This window comes from Macaca thibetana, chromosome 9, assembly GCF_024542745.1.
Source record: "Macaca thibetana thibetana isolate TM-01 chromosome 9, ASM2454274v1, whole genome shotgun sequence".
Taxonomy (NCBI): Eukaryota; Metazoa; Chordata; class Mammalia; order Primates; family Cercopithecidae; genus Macaca; species Macaca thibetana.
In genome coordinates, this window is record NC_065586.1 from 115164671 (window position 1) to 115187020 (window position 22350).

At 46.8% G+C, this 22350-nt stretch overlaps 1 protein-coding gene across 1 annotated transcript in view; it reads right to left on the reverse strand.

Annotated features, from left to right (window-relative positions):
• The window catches only part of EIF3A (eukaryotic translation initiation factor 3 subunit A), a 50146-nt gene extending 41650 nt beyond the window's left edge, over positions 1–8496 (reverse strand). Inside the window, exon 1 of the mRNA XM_050803926.1 lies at positions 7688–8496. Within this exon, the coding sequence (XP_050659883.1) occupies positions 7688–7736 (49 nt within the window). The 5' untranslated portion in view covers positions 7737–8496. The remainder of the gene's footprint in view (positions 1–7687) is intronic.
• Between the last annotated feature and the right edge of the window lie 13854 nt (positions 8497–22350).

Consider the following 22350-nt stretch of genomic DNA (forward strand, 5'->3'; position numbering starts at 1 on the left):
TTTCACTGTATTCCACTGTGATTTAAAAGTTCCAGGCCAGGAGCAGTGGCTCATGTCTGTAATCCCAGCACTTTGGGAGGCCGAGGTGGACCAATCACTTGAGGTCTGGAGTTGGAAACCACCCTGGCCAGTATGATGAAACCCGTCTCTACCAAAAATACAAAAATTAGCCGGGCATGGTGGTATGTGCCTGTAGTCCCAGCTACTGAGGAGGCTGAGGCAGGAGAATCGCTTGAAACCAGGAGGCGGAGGTTGCAGTGAGCCGAGATCATACCACTGCACTCCAGCCTGGGCGACAAGAGTGAAATTCCATGTCTCAAAAAATAAATAAATAAATAATGTGTCAGTATTGGTTCATTAGTTGTTACAAATAAAAATCAACAGGGGAGGCCGGGCGCGGTGGCTCAAGCCTGTAATCTTAGCACTTTGGGAGGCCGAGACGGGCGGATCACGAGGTCAGGAGATCGAGACCATCCTGGCTAACACGGTGAAACCCCGTCTCTACTAAAAAATACAAAAAAAAACTAGCCAGGCGAGGTGGCGGGTGCCTGTAGTCCCAGCTACTCGGGAGGCTGAGACAGGAGAATGGCGTAAACCCGGGAAGCGGAGCTTGCAGTGAGCTGAGATCTGGCCACTGCACTCCAGCCTGGGCTACAGAGCGAGACTCCGTCTCAAAACAAACAAAAAAAAAAAAACAAAAACAAAATCAACAGGGGAGAAAGTGGGTGTGGTGTCAATGAAACTATATACTCTCTTCCCAACACTCTGGAAATCTCAAACTGCTCTAAAGAAGGTTTTTTTGTTTTTTAATAAAAAAATAGAAAAATGAGGCCGGGCGCAGTGGCTCACGCCTGTAATCCCAACACTTTGGGAGGACAAGGGCAGATCACTTGAGGTTGGGATTTCAAGACCAGCCTAACCAAAATGGAGAAACTCAGTCTCTACAACCAAAACCCAGTCTCTACTAAAAATACAAAGTTGTTAGCAGGGCGTAGTGGCGCATGCCTGTAATCCCAGCTACTCAGGAGGCTGGGAATAGCATGAACCTGGGAGATGGAGGTTGAGGTGAGCTGAGATGGTGCCACTGCACTCCAGCCTGGGCAACAAGAATGAAACTTGAAAAAAAAAAAAAAGAAAAAGGGGAAAAGAAGAGTATATGTGTGAGACAAGAGTCTCGCTGTGCCACCCAGGCTGGAGTACACTGGCGTGATCTCAGCTCACCACAACCTCCACCTCCCGGGTTCAAGCGATTCTCCTGCCTCAGCTTCCTGAGTAGCTGGGATTACAGGCACCAGCCACACGGCCCAGCTTATTTTTGTATGTTTAGTAGAGACATGACTTCACCATCTTAGCCAGGCTGGTCTCAAACTCCTGACCTCATGATCCACCCGCCTTGGCCTCCCAAAGTGCTGGGATTACAGGCGTGAGTCACCATGCCCAGCCAACTTACATTCTTTTGAATTTATTATCCCCTGAGCCCGAAGGCATTCTATGTGATAACATTTCAAAATCTAGTTCCAATTTTAAGTTTTATGCATATTGTTTGTTTTGAAATACAGTCAAAAGCAATATCTCTACCATTACATTATCTGACCAAGGTTAAAATTTATCTTGTATTTCCTCATCTTTTCTTTTGTACACTTAATAGACTGGGGGAGAAAGAGGTTATTTACCCTAAGTCAACTGGTTAAATTCATCTTAACATTCATAATTGCAAATTTCGGCCGGGCGCGGTGGCTCAAGCCTGTAATCCTAGCACTTTGGGAGGCCGAGACGGGCGGATCACGAGGTCAGGAGATCGAGACCATCCTGGTTAATATGGTGAAACCCCGTCTCTACTAAAAAGTACAAAAAACTAGCCGGGCGCGGTGGCGGGCGCCTGTAGTCCCAGCTACTTGGGAGGCTGAGGCAGGAGAATGGCGTGAACCCGGGAGGCGGAGCTTGCAGTGAGCTGAGATCTGGCCACTGCACTCCAGCCTGGGTGACAGAGCGAAACTCCGTCTCAAAAAAAAAAAAAAAAAAAAACCACATAATTGCAAATTTCTCACACACACACAAACTTCCCAATGAAGATTTAAAAAATAATTTGGTGGAACTAAAACACTACATTTTTAAAAAGGTTTAAAACACTATATATATATATATATATATATCTCCTTTATAAAAATATCATTGCTTATTTTCCTTGGAACAAGACTTTTTTTTTTTTTTTGACGGAGTCTGGCTCTGTTGCCCAGGTTGGAATGCAGTAGCTTGATCTCTGCTCACTGCATGATCCGCCTACTGGGTTCACGTCATTCTCCTGCCTCAGCCTCCTGAGTAGCTGGGACTACAGGCGCCTGCCATCACGCCTGGCTAATTTTTTTTTTTTTTCGTATTTTTACTGGAGACGGGGTTTCACCATGTTAGCCAGGATGGTCTCGATCTCTTGACCTCCTGATCCGCCCACCTTGGCCTCCCAAAGTGCTGCGGTTACAGGCATGAGCCACCGTGCCTAGCCAATACTTTTTATTTTAAGAGCTACCCAATAATACATAGCATTATCTACCATGTAACTCTGTGCTAGGCAAGCAACCAGCAAACATGTTCCTTATTTGGGGGTCTTATTAGATCCACAGATTTAGTAATTCTCTTTCTTTCAACGATCCCATCTTCCAGAAATGATGCTTCCCAACATTCTTTCCTCCAGGAAAACCACAAACAATACCCCACCTCTCCAATATATCAAAAAGTTTGCGGCCGGGCATAGTGGCTTACGCCTGTAATCCCAGCACTTTGGGAAGCCGAGGTGGGCAAATCACCTGAGGTCGAGTTCAAGACCAGCCTGGCCAATATGGTGAAACCTCATCTCTATTAAAAATACAAAAAATTAGCTGGGCCATGGTGGTGCACACCCGTAATCCCAGCTACTTGGGAGGCTGAGGCAGGTCAATTACTTGAACCCAGGAGGCGGAGGTTGCAGTGAGCCGAGATAGTGCCACTGTACTCCAGCCTGGGCAACAAGTCTCAAAAAAAAGTTTGCAACAGGATAAATCACAAAACATACTGAAATATTTGCACAATACCTTATATGAAATCACATTTTTCACATGCAAATAATGACAAAACCCTTCACCACTGCATGAAAAAGTCCATCTTTCTTTTTTTTTTTTATTTTTTATTTTTGAGACGGAGTCTCGCTCTGTCGCCCGGGCTGGAGTGCAGTGGCCGGATCTCAGCTCACTGCAAGCTCCGCCTCCCAGGTTTACGCCATTCTCCTGCCTCAGCCTCCGGAGTAGCTGGGACTACAGGCGCCTGCCACCTTGCCCGGCTAGTTTTTTGTATTTTTTTTTAAGTAGAGACGGGGTTTCACGGTGTTAGCCAGGATGGTCTCGATCTCCTGACCTCGTGATCCGCCCGTCTCGGCCTCCCAAAGTGCTGGGATTACAGGCTTGAGCCACCGCGCCCGGCCAAAAGTCCATCTTTCATCGAGTCAATCTTACTATCAAAAAAAAAAAATCTTACTAAATGAAACAAAGATGTAATACAACTAGATACTTTGTTGAAATAAGCCTTTCCTTGTTGTCAGGGGTGGAAGTGGGAGGGAAAAAACTTGCAGTCTTCTCCTGGTCTTCTCCTATAGTGCATGCAAAGTTATTTTCTAAAATGTAACAGTACAGCCAGGTGCCTTGGCTTACACCTGGGTAATCCCAGTCCTATGGGAGGCCCAGGCATCACTTGCGATCAGGAGTTGGAGATCAGCCTGGGCAACTTGGTGAAACCTTGTCTCCATTAAAAACACAAAAATTAGCCAGGCACGGTGGTGCACATCTGTAATCCCAAATACTCTGGAGGCTGAGACTTTAGAATCACTTGAAACCAGGAGGCAGAGGTTGCAGTGAGCCAAGATTGCATCACTGCACTCCAGTCTGGGCAATAGAGGGAGAGACTGTCTCAAAAAAAAAAAAAAAAAAAGAAAAAAGAAAAGAAAATGTAACAGTACATTAGGTGTTCTTCCTAACAAAAACACTCTCTTATCAGCAAAAAACTTGGGAGTAAATGTGTTTAACAGAATTTATACTTTAAGAAAATCACAGCAGCAGCACTAAAACTACCTATTGTATCCAATTCCTAATCTAAAAAGGGCTTTTTAGAGATGGAACTGAAACTATTTTTTACTTCTTGAACAGTCAATTAAAACTTGATTCCTTAGCCACGTGCGGTGGCTCACGCCTGTAAATCCCAGCACTTTGGGAAGCCGAGGGGAGCAGATCACTTGAGGCCAGGGGTTCAAGATCAGCCTGGGAAACATAGTGAAACCCCATCTCTACCGAAAAAAAATAAAAAAAATTAGCCGGGCATGGTGGCACATGCCTGTAATCCCAGCTACTTGGGAGGCTGAGGCAGGAGAAGAGCATAAGCCTGGGAGGCAGAGGTTGCAGTGAGCCGAGATAGTGCCACCGCACTCCAGCCTGGCCAACAGAGCGAGATTAGAGATGGAACTGAAACTATTTTTTACTTCCTCAACAGTCAATTAAAACTTGATTCCTTAGCCACGTGCGGTGGCTCACGCCTGTAAATCCCAGCACTTTGGGAAGCCGAGGGGAGCAGATCACTTGAGGCCAGGGGTTCAAGATCAGCCTGGGAAACATAGTGAAACCCCATCTCTACTGAAAAAAATAAATTAGCCAGGCATGGTGGCACATGCCTGTAATCCCAGCTACTTGGGAGGCTGAGGCAGGAGAAGAGCTTAAGCCCAGGAGGCGGAGGTTGCAGTGAGCCAAGATAGTGCCACCGCACTCCAGCCTGGCCAACACAGCGAGATTCTGTCTTAAATAAATAAATAAATAAATAGTTGGAATGAGAACAGATTTTTCATAATCCATGACAGTCAGTCTTCTGCCTTTGTCCTAATTTATATACAAGAATTTAGTTCCTCTGAATTATTTAATGGTGGCCGGGGGAAGCTTTGGAGGCTGGAAAGAACTATCGTAAACTAAAGGTTCTATTTCAATACTTAAAATATTGACTTCCAGATTAATATCATAGAAATAAAAATTAAAATCTAGAATTATAAACCTTACTGGATGGGTGAGCATTTGGAGCATACCTTTCAAATTTATTATTGAAAGTATGTATAAAGAAGTTTACATCAGCCCTTGATGTTTACTAGTTTATTTGTGCAACATACCAAATAGATACGCTATAATGTTACTCAATTTGTGGACTTAATAACAGCTTTATTTCTTAAAGGCACTGGTTGTAGAACATACACTATAATAAGGTCAGCAGCAGTTAGTTTGGCACTACTAACAATATAATACGAAAAAGGGGCCTCCTCTAAATGATTACAGGATACGGAATTCTTGCCTGTAACTGCTGGTCCAAGTTCTCACCTTCCCGAATGACTACTATAATTTTTCCCCAAAAAATTGCTGATATATATGTTTAGGGTGACCTGAATGACTATTCTACTTAAATTTATTTACATTTTATTAAGATAATGCAATAGATTAGGTCTAAATATTGTTGGGATCACAAATGTTACATATTAAACATTTAGATAAAATGAGATTATTTCCAATTAGGTGAATGCCCTTTGATCCTTCACTTATGTTTTGGAAGCAGTGCCCTAGACCATCCACGATCTGCTCACTTTGAGAAGGGATCCCTCAAGATCAAAGGTATGAGTTTCTACTCTGAAGGTAACGCATGCATCCCCATCCAACAGCTTCAAAGGGCTGCAAGCAAGGCGTCCCCACAGTCCTTTTCAAAAAGCTACACAAACAAAACTCAAGTTTCCCCCGGTGTCCCTCATCTTGCCTACTTTAATTTCAGATCCTTTCCTTAACCTGCCCTTCATGAATCAAGCCTGTGCCAATTTAGAAACAGGAAAAAAATGTTTGATGCACATTACATATCTTTTCTGTATCAAGTTCTTATGAAGATTCCAAAAAGAGAAGCGATAAAGGAAACAAGGCCCGTAGTATGTAGGCCATTACAGTGCTTTGGCCTACTAGCACAGGAAAAAAAATACCTGTTGGGCAAAGCATGCAAATGACTGTAAAACATCCACAACAGCCATGTAGAGTAGTCATTTCATGCAAATCATTTCGTATACTACAAATTCTAAGTTTTGAAACGTCGAAAAGTCATAAACTTTGCTACAGTTTGGTTGATAGTGACAAAGTTCCATTTCAATCTCTTCTTTCCGATATATTAATAAACATCTTAAAACTTCTTGTCTGCTCTAACCATTAGATCACTGGTTATCATTAGAATGAATTAGTGATCACACCTATGTTGTAGTTTGAATAAGTTTTTAAAACAATTACTCCATCCACACAATGTGGAATTAGCCTGTTCCACAGACCAGTTCCCTCCCCCACAAAAGTGTTACTTTTACTTTAAAAAGTATATGACCAACATATCTCTGGTCCTGCCAGATTATCAGTTTATGTGCTGACTCAAACTGCCGTTTTCACAAGATAAATTTTCAAAGAAGCTAACAAAATAAGCTCTGCAAACATAAAACTGTAACTCACAAGGTATATTCATCTACAACATGGGTAAAACCCAAAACTTCTATTTCGGTGAAGGAAGGATGAAAAGAAGAGCTATCCATGCCCTAACGATTATTAAAATTGTCCGGTTAGAGGGAGAACAAAAAAAAACCCTAAACAAAGTTTCTTAAGCCCAGACACTAGGCAAGAACATGTGCATCCCCAGAACGCCAATGTAACAAATGCCTTGGAGAGATCGGGGCACACAAGTTTTTCCCTCAAGCGCCAATGGCCGAAGTACTCATATGAAAATCGAAATCGCAGAAAGCAGCACTGTGGCAGAAAAAAAGAAAAAAGGACTGATCTGGATGTCAAGAGACGTTGGTTTTAAGTCTCTTGGCTCAACAACTCCCGGAGTGACCTTGGGGAAACCTCTCCCTAGGCCTGTTTCGTTATCTTTAAGAGGAGACGTGAAGTCCCTTTACATTAACTCTATTCCAACTTCCAGTGATTCGAAACAGGCTTTCGGAATGCTTCTAATCAATGCCAGGAAAAAGGAAAAAACAAAAACAAAACAAAGCAAAAAAACAGGAATCAGGTTAAATGGGTCAAGAGGCCCCTAAGTGGATATAAAGCGGCTGGGTGAAGAGTAAGTGGACCCTGACCCAGCAAAGTACTGAGCGCGGTTTGGAGAGCGGGGGTGGCTGCGGGAGGACCGGGGGTGGGTCCGTAGTGCTCCCGGCCCGGGCAGGAGGTGGAGCCGAGGCTCTCGCGTGCATTGTCCCCGGGAGGGAGCCATGTTTCTTACTCCCCGGCACTCCCAGATGGCGGCCGGGGGCGCGGGGCCTAAGCAGACCAAAGCTCCAGGGACCTGGAGAGCCAGCGGAGGCAGGCAGCGGTGAGGGAGCTCCAGCCCGCGTAGGGGCTGTCTCCCGGGCTGCGGTCCCCGCGACGCACCCGAAGGCGGCAGGGGGAAGGAAGGGCCCCCGGGGCGACGGTTCCGGGCTCCGCGCCTCCCAGACCCCAGTCGATAAAGTGAGAAGGAAACCCATGCCCAACCACGGGCTGGGACAGCAGCTCGCAGGCCGCATCGGTCTCCTCTCCCCGCGCGGGCCGGGCGGCAGAGCAGTGGGAAACAGGCCCGCGCTCTCGACCTCGGAGGCCTCGGGCCGCCCCAACCCGGCGCGCCCCGATCAGCTACTCACCGTTGGCGCGTTTGAGGGCATTTTCCGGCCTCTGAAAATAGGCCGGCATCTTGGCGGCAGGCTCAGCTCACCCGGCGTCAGCGAACTCTCTAGTGGCCCGGGCCGGGAGAGGAGACGAAGGGGAACCAGCGTAAGGTTCCACGCGCCTCGCCAGCAGTCGCCCGCGCCCAGCCGGCCAGAGACGGAAAGGAAAGAGCCACGTGACCTCCGCGCGGCGGCCCTGCTGCCGTCCAGGCCCCGGATGTAGGGGCGGGCCTCCGTGCGCGCAAGCGCGCTGGCGTCACGCACGCAGACAGACGTGGCGGCGCCGGGATCCTAGGCGCGCAAGGTCCAGTTCCCCTCTTGGGCCAGTCCTGGGTAGTGTTAGGGAGACGGTTCCCAGGCTCTTCAATCTTCGAGCGAGAATTGGGGTGGGAAGGGTGAGTGTGGGTTCAGAGTTTCTGTCTGGAGATCAAGCAAACGTCTGCAGATTGATTTTCAAAGCGGCTTGTGCGGAGTCGTGCTGTTACAATAAGGTCCCATCCAACCAGGGAATGGCCTGTCTTGGCTATCTGAAAATGCTGAGTTTAACGACAGTAAGCAGGTGTCATCAGGTCAGCGCCGCTCAACCGTGAGGGACAAGCATGGGGAAGAGTGACGGCTAAAATAAGCAAGCAAGGTTATTTTATGTCTTGGTAATGTAAAAAGTTGGTGTTACAGGGATTGCCTTGAGAAATTGAGGCTCTCCGAGTGGGGACAGAGCGACCTGGTAAAGGGCGAAACGCCCTGGAGCACTGCAGACTTGCTTGGTGTTTGAAAACACAAGGAAAGGAGTGTCGTCACTTTTTACATACAGCGCACGTCACAAACAAATTAAGAAAAATTAGTGTTAGTGAAAAAAATCATTTTGAGAGGCTCTGTCTTTTATTGTTGCTTAACAATTTTAATGTTCGCAGACGAAGTACTTTACCTAGAACTTGAAAACTATTTGAACCGAATCTAATTCTCAAGCCCTTGGTATGAAATAAAGATGAGCTCAGAAGGAAAATTTAGAAGGCAACAGTGAAATCGATTATCGTCAATGTATTACACATTTAATAGATGAGATATGTGAATTAATGAATGAGGAAATTGGCCGGGCATGGTGGCTCACGCCTGTAATCCCAGCACTTTGGGTGACTGGGGCGGGTGGATTACCTAAGGCCAGGAGTTCGAGACCAGCTCGGCCAAGGCGAAACCCCGTCTCTACTAAAAGTACAAAAATTAGGCCTGGCGTGGTGGCTCACGCCTGTAATCTCGACGCTTTGGGAGGCCAAGGCGGGCGGATCACGAGGTCAGGAGTTCAAGACCAGCCTGGCCAACATGGTGAAACCCCCGTCTCTACTAAAGATACAAAAAATTAGCCGGGCGTGGTGGCAAGCGCCTGTAATGCCAGCTATTCAGGAGGCTGAGGCAGGAGAATCGCTGGAACCTGGGAGGTGAAGGTTGCAGTGAGCCTAGATTGTGCCACTGCACTCCAGCCTGGCTGACAGGGCGAGACTCCGTCTCAAAAAAAAAAAAAAAATTAGCCGGGAGCTGTGGCTGGCGCCTGTAATCCCAGCTACTCAGGAGGCTGAGGCAAGAGAGTCGCTTGAACCCCGGAGGCAAAGGTTGCAGTGAGCCAAGATCGGGCCACTGCACTCCAGCATGGGCGACAGAGCAAGACTCCGTCTCAAAAAAAGAAGAAAAAAAAAGAATGAGAAAAACCACAGGATATACACAAAAAGCATTTCCCCCTCATTACTTCTTCCTCCACAAAGAGGTTTTTCTTTTATTTTTCAACATGAACAGTTCTACTACAGGAGAGGTTTTTCTATTTAACTAAATTGATCACTTTTTTTTTTTTTTTTTTGAGACGTAGTCTTGCTCTGTCACCCAGGCTGGAGTGCAGTGGCCGGATCTCAGCTCACCGCAAGCTCCGCCTCCGGGTTTACGCCATTCTCCTGCCTCAGCCTCCCGAGTAGCTGGGACTACAGGCGCCCGCCACCTCGCCCCGCTAGTTTTTTGTATTTTTTAGTAGAGACGGGGTTTCACTGTGTTAGCCAGGATGGTCTTGATCTCCTGACCTCGTGATCCGCCCTCTCGGCCTCCCAAAGTGCTGGGATTACAGGCTTGAGCCACCGCGCCCGGCCCTAAATTGATCACTATAAAGAAAGAAGATTTGGAAATGTAAACATGGACCCAAAAGAATCACAAATTCTAAAGAAGTTTATTTTAAAATTAGTTTCAGAGAGCTCTTCCTCCAGAATGCTTAGACCATTCTGTGTCTGAGCTTACTCGACAAAAAATTAAGAGTCAGGCAGGGTTGATATAAAAACAACAAGTAGTGAGAAGCTGTAGTAACTTTTATGGGCAGGATCAAGAGACTTGTCTGTGTATATAATTATTAAGTCAAAATTAAAGAGTGAAACATATGAGCACGTACTTCTTTTAAGAGATGTAGACAGAGAACCATTTAGCAGATCATAGAGAGATGCAAACAAAATAAAGGAAAGTTGGCCTAAAAAATCAGAAAAAAAAAGCTTGCTGACATTCTTAACTTTCTGTTATCATTTCTCAAAGAAAATAGTAAAATGGGCCAGCATGATGGCTCATGTCTGTAATCCCAGCACTTTGGGAGGCCGAGGCAGGCGAATCACAAGGTCAGGAGTTTGAGACCAGCTTGACCAACATGCTGAAACCCCGTCTGTACTAAAAATACAAAAATCAGGCGTGGTGGCGCGCACCCCTAATCCCAGCTACTCGGGAGGCCAAGGCAGCAGAATCACTTGAACCCTGGAAGTGGAGGTTGCATGAGCCAAGACTGTGCCACTGCACTCCAGCCTGGGCAACAGACCAAGACTCCGTCTAAAAAAAAAAAAAATAGTAAAATGGCTTCATTCGTTATTACTCATTATTTGGTGTGCCCACAACAACACAGACACTAGAAACTTGGGAGATAGGTGGGGCACGGTGGCTCATGCCTGTAACCCCAGCACTTTGGGAGGCTGAGGCAGGTGGATCACAAGGTCAGGAGTTTGAGACCAGCCTGGCCAATATGGTGAAACCCTGTCTCTACTAAAAACACAAAAATTAGCCGGGCGCGGTGGCTCACGCCTGTAATCCCAGCACTTTGGGAGGCCGAGGCGGGCGGATCACAAGGTCAGGAGATCGAGACCACGGTGAAACCCCGTCTCTACTAAAAATACAAAAAATTAGCCGGGCGCGGTTGTGGGCGCCTGTAGTCCCAGCTACTCGGGAGGCTGAGGCAGGAGAATGGCGTGAACCCGGGAGGCGGAGCTTGCAGTGAGCCGAGATCGCGCCATTGCACTCCAGCCTGGGCTGGGCGACAGAGCGAGACTCCGTCTCAAAAAAAATAAAAAATAAAAAAAATAAAAATAAATAAAAACACAAAAATTAGCCTGGCGTGGCGGCAGGTCCCTGTAGTCCCAGCTATGCGGAAGGCTGAGGCAGGAGAATCACTTGAACCCCAGAGGTGGAGGTTGCAGTGAGCCAAGATCGTGCCACCACACTGCAGCCTGGACGACAGAGCGAGACTCTGTCTCAAAAAAAAAACAGAAACTTGGGAGATAAAATGAAATCCAGTATCTCTACATATTGATCCTTTTCCTTTCAAATTATTTAAAGTATATAAAGCATTTAGTAATATAACAAATGATCATATACTTGTATTTAAATAAAATTATGTAAAGTGTAGTGGCATTTTGGGAATGAATAAAGGTCTAACATCAATTTCCAGGATAAATTTACCTATTAAATTCAACCAACGTGGCCAGGTGCGGTAGCTCCTGCCTATAATCCCAGCACTTTGGGAGGCCAAGGCAGGTGGATTGCCTCAGTTCTGGAATTCGAGACCAGCCTGGTCAACCTGATGAAACCCTGTCTCTACTAAAAATGCAAAAATAAAAAGCAAAAAAAAAAAAAAAAAAACTAGCCGGGCATGGTGGTGCACACCTGTAGTCCCAGCTACTCAGGAGGCTGAGGCAGGAGAATTGCTTGAACCCAGGAGGCAGAGGTTGCAGTGAGCCAAGATGGAGCCACTGCACTCCAGCCTGGGCCACAGAGTGAGACTCCGTCTCAAAAAAAGAAAAAAAAATTTTTTTAATTAAAAATATGTATCTACCACAAATATTCAGTACCAGCTAATAGTCATTGGATGCTGAAGATAAAAAGATCAAGATGCCTGCTTTCAAGGAGTTAATGATTCACTGGTGAAAATAAATGAATACACAATGAGCGACAAGATAGGATCTAATCTGGGCCAGGAGAAAAGGATAATTATTTGCCATTGATTAATGCTTACTTAGTAGAAAACAGGCAACCTGAAGATGATAGAAACCACTTTGGGAAATGGTAAGAGGAAGTAATCAGGCTCATGGTTTTTTCTAACTAATCAAATTAATTTTGTATTACATATGACTGGATCATTAATATGTTTTAGGGTTTTTTTCTGACTTGAGTAAACATGATTCCCAGAAAGACAATTTTTAGCACAACAGAGGTACTGCATTATACATATTTGCAACATAGTATCATACAGCGTTAAAACAAGTAGCATGTTTTACAATTTACAAAGTGTTTTCACATTTCTAGTTTTATTTACAAGTTTGCGGTAATAAAGGTATTTGTACCCCATGAGCATAATGAATTTCAAAGAGGTTAACTAAGGTTCACAGTAATACATTCCTTCAACCGGCCATTATCAAGTGCATTTCATGTACCAGGCACAGTCGGCCGGGTGCGGTGGCTCACGCCTGTAATCCTAACACTTTGGGAGGCCAGGCAGTGGATCACCTGAGGTCAGGAGTTCGAGACCAGCCTGGCCAACATGGTGAAACCCAGTCTCTACTAGAAATACACAAAATTAGCCAGACATGGTGGCTCGATCCTGTAATCCCAGTTGCTCGGGAGGCTGAGGCAGGAGAATCGCTTGAACCCAGGAGGCAGAGGTTGCAGTGAGCCGAGTTTGCACCACTGTACTCCAGCCTGGTGACAGAGCAAGATTCTGTCTGAAAAAAAAAAAAAGATACTGGCTTTCCTATACCTAAATACCCCTTTCCTCCTCCCCATCCCACTACCTTCACCCCACTATCTGCTGCCAATACTTCAAGCCTCAGCTCAAAGACTTCCTTTGCAAAGCCTTTCCTGACTGCTGAGGGGTGACTGAATTGCCCCTTTGTTTGTGCTCTTGGCTCATGCAACCGTTAACTCTATCATCACCCATTCCTGAGCACTCTGCTACTCCTGCGACCTTCACAGGCAGCTGTATTCCTCCCTTGAGCCGCTGACTCCTGGAGGTGGCATCAGTGACCACCTGTGACCTGACCTTCCTGGTTGGGTCCTCTGCCTTACCTTAGCCACTTGCACACACGGTCATACCCTAGAGTCTAGACCAGAGGTCAGCAAACTTTTTCTGTGAAGGGCCAGGATGGTACATATTTTAGATTTTGTGAGCCAAGAGGCAATGTCTTCAACTCTTTGAGCAACTGTGCTTGCTGAAGGGATAATAGTCTGTGTGTGTATATATATGTGTGTGTGTGTGTGTGTATATATATATATATATATATATTTTTTTTTTTTTTTTTTTTTTTTTTGAGACAGAATCTCGCTCTGTCACCCAGACTGGAGTACAGTGGCATGATCTCGGCTCACTGCCAACCTCTGCCTCCTGGGTTCCAGTGATTCTCCTGCCTCAGTCTCCCAAGTAGGTAGGACTACAGGCATGCACCTCATGCATGGCTAATTTTTGTATTTTTACTAGAGACAGGGGTTTCACCATGTTAGGCAGGCTGGCCTCGAACTGCCGATCTCAGGTGATCCATCCGCCTTAGCCTCCCAAAGTGCTAGGATTACAGGCGTGTGCCACCACCGCCAGCCTTATATTTTAAAATACAAAGATTATTCTTAGCTCAAGCCTGAAAAACAACAGACAGTAGACCAAATTTGGCCCACAGGCCATAGTTTGCAGACTCCCATGCTAGGCCTTGTCAAACAATCTTAGGGCCAGGCGCAGTGGCTCATACCTGTAATCCCAGCACTTTGGGAGGCTGAGGCAGGTGGATCACTTGAGGTCAGGAGCTTGAGACCAGCCTGGCCAACATGGTGAAACCCCATCTCCACTAAAAATACAAAAATTAACCAGGCATGGTGGGGTGCACACCTGTAATCCCAGCTACTCCAGAGGCTGAGGCAGGAGAATTGCTTGAACCTGGGAGGCAGAGGTTGCAGTGAGCCAAGATTGTACCACTGCACTCCAGCCTGGGCAACAGAGCAAGACTGTCTCAAAAATAAAAAAGCAAACAACATGGTGAAACCCCATCTCTACTAAAAATACAAAAATTAGCTGGGCATGGTGGTGCATGCCTGTAATCCCAGCTACTCCAGAGACTGAGGCAGGAGAATTGCTTGAACCTGGGAAGCAGAGGTTGTAGTGAGCCAAGATTGCACCACTGCACTCCAGCCTGGATGGCAGAGCAAGGCTCCATCTCAAAAAATAAAAAATAAAATAAAATAAAATAATAAAAATCTTAGTTCCCAGCAGGGCGAGATGGCTCACACCTGTAATCCCAGCACTTTGTGAGGCCAAGGCAGGCGGATCACATGAGGTCAGGAGTTCGAGACCAAACTGCCCAACATGGCAAAACTCCATCTCTACTACAAATAGAAAAAAATTAGCCAGGCATGGTGGCAGGCACCTGTAGTCCCAGCTACTCGGGAGGCTGAGGCAGGAGAATCGCTTGAACCTGGGAGGTGGAGTTTGCAGTAAGCCAAGATCACACCACTGCACTCCAGCCTGTGCAAGAGGAGCGAAACTCAATCTAAAAAAAAAAAAAAAAAAACTTAGTTCCCAGAATCTCAATGTCAAGATTCACTTTTCAGCCACCACCTCCTATTGTTAACTCTATTGTGCTCCAACTCTAATGACCCTTCTGCTTTATCAGGACCTGCAATCCCTTTATCAATTCTGCTTCCTTTTCACTGCTCCTCATTTCCCATGGCCTCTATTTCCCCCTTTTCCAACTCAGATTCTACAGTTTTGTTCTTTTCTTCTTCACTTCTCTCTTTATTCTACTCAGCAAACCCCAACCCTGGTTAAATCCAACCCTCCACCCACCCCTTGCCTGCAGCCTAATGTGGCCACAAAAGAATGTATAAGCACATTGACAGGTCTCACCTTAAATTCAAGACCACAGGCCTCAACAAGCACGTTGTTGCTGCCCAGTCATCCTACTACACTGCTCTCGGCCCTATCCCATTCTCCCAGATGACTGTTTCATAGTTTTTCCTCTCTCTTCAATCCTCTAATGCTCCTTGCTCTACTTTACTCTCAGCCATGTCCTGCTTTCCCATAGCACTTGGGGCAGCTAGAAGAGAACTTTGGCACCCTGCCATCTCTTCCCCAACTCACACCTGCAGCTGTGCTCAGACGTTCTGCCTTCCCTCCTCCCACTCTGCAGTCTGGGGCTCCTGTCTCAAGCCAACCCCTATACACCAATGCATTTGATTCCATCTCTTACGTGCAGGGGTGACCCCTTCATGTCCTTGAAATACTTCCTTCACTTGACCTGCACTCTCACCCTTTCCTGATGTTCTCCTTACCTTGCTAACTACTCTTTGCTGGTGTCTCCTCATCTCTGTGACCTCTGAGACTGAAATATCCCAGGGCTCAGCCCCTGGACCTCATCCTTTCTCTAACTATGTTCATCAGTTGGTTCTAGCTTATAGCTTTAGAAATCACCTCTAGGTAGGCCGGGCGCGGTGGCTCAAGCCTGTAATCCCAGCACTTTGGGAGGTCGAGACGGGCGGATCACGAGGTCGGGAGATCGAGACCATCCTGGCTAACATGGTGAAACCCCGTCTCTACTAAAAAAAAAAATACAAAAAACTAGCCGGGCGAGGTGGCGGGCGCCTGTAGTCCCAGCTACTGGGGAGGCTGAGGCAGGAGAATGGCGTAAACCCGGGAGGCGGAGCTTGCAGTGAGCTGAGATCCGGCCACTGCACTCCAGCCTGGGCGGCAGAGCGAGACTCCGTCTCAAAAAAAAAAAAAAAAAAAAAAGAAATCACCTCTAGGTCCAGGCACGGTGGCTCAATTCTGTAGTCCCAGCACTTTGGGAGGCTGAGGTGGGCAGATGAGCTGAGGTCAGGAGTTCGAGACCAGCCTGGGCAACATGACGAAACCCCGTCTCTACTAAAAATACAAAAATTAGCTGGGTGTGGTGGCACGTGCCTGTAATTCCAGCTGCTCCAGAGGCTGAGAAAGGAGAATCGCTTGAACCCAGGAGGCAGAGTTGGCAGTGAGCCCAGGTCGCGCCACTGCACTCCAGCCTGGTGACAGAGCAACACTCCATCTCAGGAAAAAAGAAAAGAAAGAATCTCTAGGGACTGGCACAGTGGCTCATGCCTGTAATCCTAGCACTTTGGGAGACCAAGGTGGGCAGATCACCTGAAGTCAGGAGTTCGAGACCAGCCTGGCCAACATGGCAAAACCTCGTCTTTACTAAAAACACAACAATTAGCCGATCGTGGTGGTATATACCTGTAATCCCAGCCACTTGGGAGGCTGAGGCAGGAGAATCGCTTGAACCCAGGAGGCAGAGGTTGCAGTGAGCCAAGATCATGCCACTGCCCTCCAGCCTAGGCAACAGAGTAAGACTTCATCTCAATAAAGAAATCATCTCGCCGGGCGCGGTGGCTCAAGCCTGTAATCCCAGCACTTTGGGAGGCCGAGACGGGCGGATCACGAGGTCAGGAGATCGAGACCATCCTGGCTAACCCGGTGAAACCCCGTCTCTAGTAAAAAAATACAAAAAAAATAGCCGGGCGAGGTGGCGAGCGTCTGTAGTCCCAGCTACTCGGGAGGCTGAGGCAGGAGAATGGCGTAAACCCGGGAGGCGGAGCTTGCAGTGAGCCGAGATCCGGCCACTGCACTCCAGGCTGGGCGACAGAGCGAGACTCCGTCTCAAAAAAAAAAAAAAAAAAAAAAAAAAAAAAAAAAAGAAATCATCTCAGCTGGGCACGGTGGCTCACACCTGTAATCCCAGCACTTTGGGAGGCAGAGGCGAGCAGATCACGAGGTCAGGAGTTCGAGACCAGCCTGACCAATGTGGAAACCCTGTCTCTACTAAAAATACAAAACTTAGCTGGGCATGGTGGCGCGCACCTGTAATCCCAGCTACTCAGGAGGCTGAGGCAGGAGAATCGCTTGAACCCAGGAGGAAGAAGCTGCAGTGAGTTGAGATCAAGCCACTGCACTCCAGCCTGGGCAACAGAGCAAGATTTCGTCTAAAAAAAAAAAAAGAAAAAAAATTATCTCTAGGCTTATAAGTTACAAAATTGTATCACCAGCCCTAGACCTCTCTCCTGAAAGCCAGATCTCTCACATTCAGATGCCTGTTTGCCACATCTATTAAATGTTCAACGTACTACACACATTCAAACTGCCAAACACCTGTCTCCTCTACCTCCAATCTTCTCCTCCTGTCTGTCATCTTTCCCATGTTAATAATGGCAACCTGGTTCTTCCAGTTGCTCAGATCAAAAAATGTTGGAAGCATCCTTGAATCTTCTTTTCTTGTTACCTCCCCATGTCCAATCAACCCATCAATGAATCCCATATCTACTACCCCAATGGCTACCACCTGGTCCAAGTCACCACCATTTCTCAACCAGGGTATTGAATAACCTGCTAACTTGTCTGTGAGTTTCTACCTTTGGAAACCTTCACTTTACTCTCCTAATAGCAAGCAAAGGAATCCTTTTAAAACAAAAGTGAGATTATGTCAGTCCCCTGATCAAGACCCTCTTGTGGTTCACCAACTCAGTGAAAGCTAACATCCTTACAACAGCCTGCAAAGCCCTACACAGTTATCCATCACTCCCAGTGTCACCTTTTCAGCCATGATAACCTTCCCTCACCTCATTAAAGTCATAATAACATCCCTTCCACCCATGCTTCCTAGCAACCTTCTCTTCTTCTCTTCTTGATTTTCCTTCTCTCTCTTTTTTTTTGTTTTTTGTTTGTTTGTTTGTTTTTTTGGGACAGAGTCTCACTGTTGCCCAGGCTGGAGTGCAATGGCACTACAACCTCTGCCTCCTGGGTTCAAGCAATTCTCCTGCCTCAGCCTCCCAAGTAGCTGGGATTACAGGCGCCCACCAACACACCCGGCTAATTTTTGTGTTTTTAGTAGAGTTTGGGTTTCACCATGTTCGCCAGGCTGGTCTTGAACTCCTGACCTCAGGTGATCCACCCGCCTCTGCCTCCCAAAGTGCTGGGATTACCGGGGTGAGTCACTGCTCCTAGCCTTTCCTTCTCTTCTTGATCAGGTTTGTCACCATCTGATTCCCATATATTTTATGAATTTATTTCTTTATTATCCACCCCTTTAGAATACAATGAGCTTGATGAGGGCAAGGATTTTGTGTCTGTTTCATTTACTGCTGTATGTCTAGCACCTACAACAGTGCCTGGCACATAGTAAGCACTCGCTAAATTTCTGTTGAATAAATAAACTGATTAAAGGAGGCTTCCTGTATTATGATTGCCTATCTCCATGCTGGTCTCCTGTATGCCACTGGGAGTCCTTTGAAGGTTGTCACCAGGACAGTTCATTTTTGCATGTAGATCGTGCCTGGCACATAGTCAATACCAGAAAGTGGTTGTTCATTTTATGTTTCATAGCACCTTGACGGTTCCGACGGTGTGATAACAAGGTCTGAAACCTTATAGCTGTGCATTCTATTTTTTTTTGAGACGGAGTTTCGCTCTTTTTGCCCAGGCTGGAATGCAATGGTGCGATCTCGGCTCACCACAACCTCCGCCTCCCGGGTTCAAGTGATTCTCCTGCCTCAGCCTCCTGAATAGCTGGGATTACAGGCATGCACCACCACCCCGGCTAATTTTTGTATTTTTAGTAGAGACGGGGGTTTCTCCATGTTGGTCAGGCTGGTCTTGAACTCTCGACCTCAGGTGATCCACCCCCCCGCCCTCGGCCTCCCAAAGTGCTGGGATTACAGGCGTGAGCCACCGTGCCCGGCCTACAGCCTTGCATTTTTTTTTTTTTTTTTTTTTTTTTTTTTGAGACTGAGTCTGGCTCTGTCGCCCAGGCTGGAGTGCAGTGGCCGGATCTCAGCTCACTGCAAGCTCTGCCTCCCGGGTTTACGCCATTCTCCTGCCTCAGCCTCCCGAGTAGCTGGGACCACAGGCACCCGCCACTTCGCCCGGCTAGTTTTTTGTATTTTTTAGTAGAGATGGGGTTTCACCGTGTTAGCCAGGATGGTCTCGATCTCCTGACCTTGTGATCCGCCCGTCTCGGCCTCCCAAAGTGCTGGGATTACAGGCTTGAGCCACCGCGCCCGGCCACAGCCTTGCATTCTTAATCATGAAAGTGTCCAACCGAGGTTGGAAATTTTCAACAGTGGTCCATGAAGTGCAGATGTGAGGTGCACTGTACCTCAGCCAGACGGTTCTCATTGGACCTTTTGGGTTCTGCAAATTCAAAGCAGGTAAATTGGAATGCAGCTTCAGTTAAGTGTATATTTAGTAAAAACATGTCCTGGCAGTATTTGTTACCTCCCGGGAGAAATGCATCTTACACTTGACTGTCTTCAGCCTTTAAGTTTCTGCCAGACTCCAGGAGAAGGCTGAGGGGAAGGAGCGAGCATGTTTGTGGGATCAGTGCATATACTCACACATGCCATTATCCACATGCTGTGAAGTGCAGCTCTTCCTTGGGGATTTAGGAGGTTATGCCCAAAACCACACAGACCAGTCAGGGCCAACAAAGCAGAGTGAGTAATACACTGTGCATAGTGGTTTTGGGTGTGGTTAGAAAACAAGCATCTCTGTTAAATATGTTAAATACGATTAAAAGGAAACCTAAAACCACAGGGTGTGGACTTTTATGTTGGGGGTGTGTGTATTAGATAATCTTCACATGGACCTATTCATTGTATTAGCTACTCATGGCGCAGCTTAAATGGCACCTCCTCAAGAGCCTTCTCGTGGTCATTTGCTCTAAGTCTGTTTTAGCCCAGCATAGTGTCATAAGCCTGTAATCCCAACAATTTGGGAGGCTGAGACAGGAGGATCACTTGAGCCTAAGAGCTCAAGACCAGCCTGGGGAACATAGGGAGACCTTCTCTCTACAAAAAATAAAAAATTAGCTAGGTGTGGTGGTGCACCTGTGGTCCTAGCTACTCAGGAGACTGAGGTAGGAGGATCACTTGAGCCTGGGAGGTCGAGGCTGCAGTGAGCCATGATCACACCACTGTACTCCAGCCTGGGTGATGGAATGAGACCCTGTCTCCAAAAAACAAAACAAATAAAAAATAAAGGCTACTTTTTTTTTTTTTGAGATAGAGTCTTGCTCTGTTGCCCAGTCTCGAGTGCATTGGCACCATCTTGGCTCACTGCAACCTCCGCCTCCCGGGTTCAAGCGATTCTCCTGCCTCAGTCTCCTGAGTAGCTGGGATTACAGGTGCCCACCACCATGCCCAGCTAATTGTTGTGGGTTTTTTGTTTGTTTGTTTGTTTGAGACTGAGTCTTGCTCTGTCACCCAGGCTGGAGTGCAGTGCTGTGATCTTGGCTCACTGCAACCTCTGCCTCCTGGGTTCAAGCAATTCTGCCTCAACCTCCCAAGTAAATGGGACTACAAGCGTGTGCCACCACGCCCGGCTAATTTTTTGTATTTTTAGTAGAGATGGGGATTCACCACGTTAGCCAGGAGGATCTCGATCTCCTGACCTCGGGATCCACCCACCTTGGCCTCCCAAAGTGCTGGGATTACAGGCATGAGCCACCACGCCCGGCCAAGACTACCTGTTTTAATTGTCTCCCGAGGGGTTGTCAGTATATTTCAGAGTATATTTGATGGTTCTAACTGCATGATGACAAGGTCTGGTTGCTGTCTCTCTCACTACACTGGATGGTAAGATTGAAGGAATCAAGTGTGTCTTGTTTACCATTGTATCTCCGGCTCCCGGAACTATGCCCAGTGCAAAGCAAGTACTCCATAAATGTGTGATGTGTGAATAAATAAAGGAATGAAGAGTTTGGTAAGCAAAATTCTTAGACGTCTCCAGGAGTCCTATCCCTGGTATACATGCCTTGTCCCTGGGGCTGTAAATGTGAGGGATATCACTCTTGTGATTAGGCTATGTTATCTGTCACAATTGATTTTAAGATAGGGAGAAGCTGGGCTGGGCGCAGTAGCTCAGGCTTGTAATCTCAGCACTTTGGGAGGCCAAGGCGGGAGGATCACTTGAGGTCAGAAGTTTGAGACCAGCCTGGCCAACATGACAAAAGCCCTTCTTGACCAAAAATACAAAAATTAGCCAGGTGTGGTGGCTCACATCTGTAATCGCAGCTACTTGGGAGGCTGTGGGTTGCAGAGGCAGGAGAACCACTTGAGCCTGGGAAGCAGAGGTTGCAGTGAGCCAAGATCACGCCACTGCACTCCAGCCCAGGTGACAGAATGAGACTCTGTCTCAAAAAATCAAAAAAAGAAAAGAAAAGAAAAAAAAGATAGAGAGAAACTGGGTGTGGTGGCTCATGCCTCTAATCCCAGCACTTTGGGAGGCAGAGGCAGGAGGATCGTTTGAGCCCAGGAGTTCAAGGCTGCAGTGACCTATGATCCTGCCACTACATTCCAGCTCTGGGAACAGAGCAAGACCCTGTCTCAAAAAAAAAAAAGAAAGAAAGAGGAAGAAAGGGTAGGTTGTTCTTTGGTCTTGGCAGCAGAAGATAACGAAGGGAGTGATATTCTTTGGAAAGCGTCGCAATAAGATGCACACATTGAGCCTGTGCTGTGGCTCTAGGCCTACTACTTCAAAAGTTGACCTGTGGCAAATGTGGCTACTCGGCCAAGCACAAGAGAAAGTATAATTGGAGCTCCAGGGATTAAAAAAAAAAGAAAAAGAAAAAGAAAAATACTAGGACCAGTTCAATTATGCACCTAAAAATTGTACACAGGTTGCTGGGCGCCGTGGCTCATGCCTGTAATCCCAGCACTTTGGGAGGCCAAGGCGGGCAAATTGCTTGAGTTCAGGATTTTGAGATCAGCCTAGGTAACTTGATGAAACTTCGTCTCTATAAAAAATACAAAAAAATTAGCCAGGTGTTGTAGTGTGTGTGTGTAGTCCCAGCTATTTGGGAGGATGAGGTGGGAGAATCACCCGAAACAGGGAGATTGAGGCTGCAGTGAGGCAAGCCGTGAACGCGCTACTGCACTCTAGCCTGGGTGACAGAGTGAAACCCTGTCCTCAAAAATAAAATAACATAAAATAAAATAAGCATTTCAACAATTAGCTATGCAATGAGTGTTCTGTGTTTTTTTGTTTTTTGTTTTTTAAAGATTGAGGGGGAGAGTATTTGGGTGCGGCTTACTCAATCAGGTAAGCCTTTTACATCCATCCGTGTGGAGAGGTCAGAAGCAAAGGAAAGGATTCCAAGCGTGAGCAGGCACACAGAAGGAACCCAAGGCAAGAAACTGCAGGCACTTCCAAGGGCTGAGGTAAGCCCTCCAGCCAACACCCAGCCAGAGAACAGGGGCCTCAGTCCTACCCCTGCAACGAAATTATTCTGTCAACAATCTCAATAAGCCTGGAAGCAAACGCATCCCCAGAGCCTCCAGAGAGGACTGCAGTC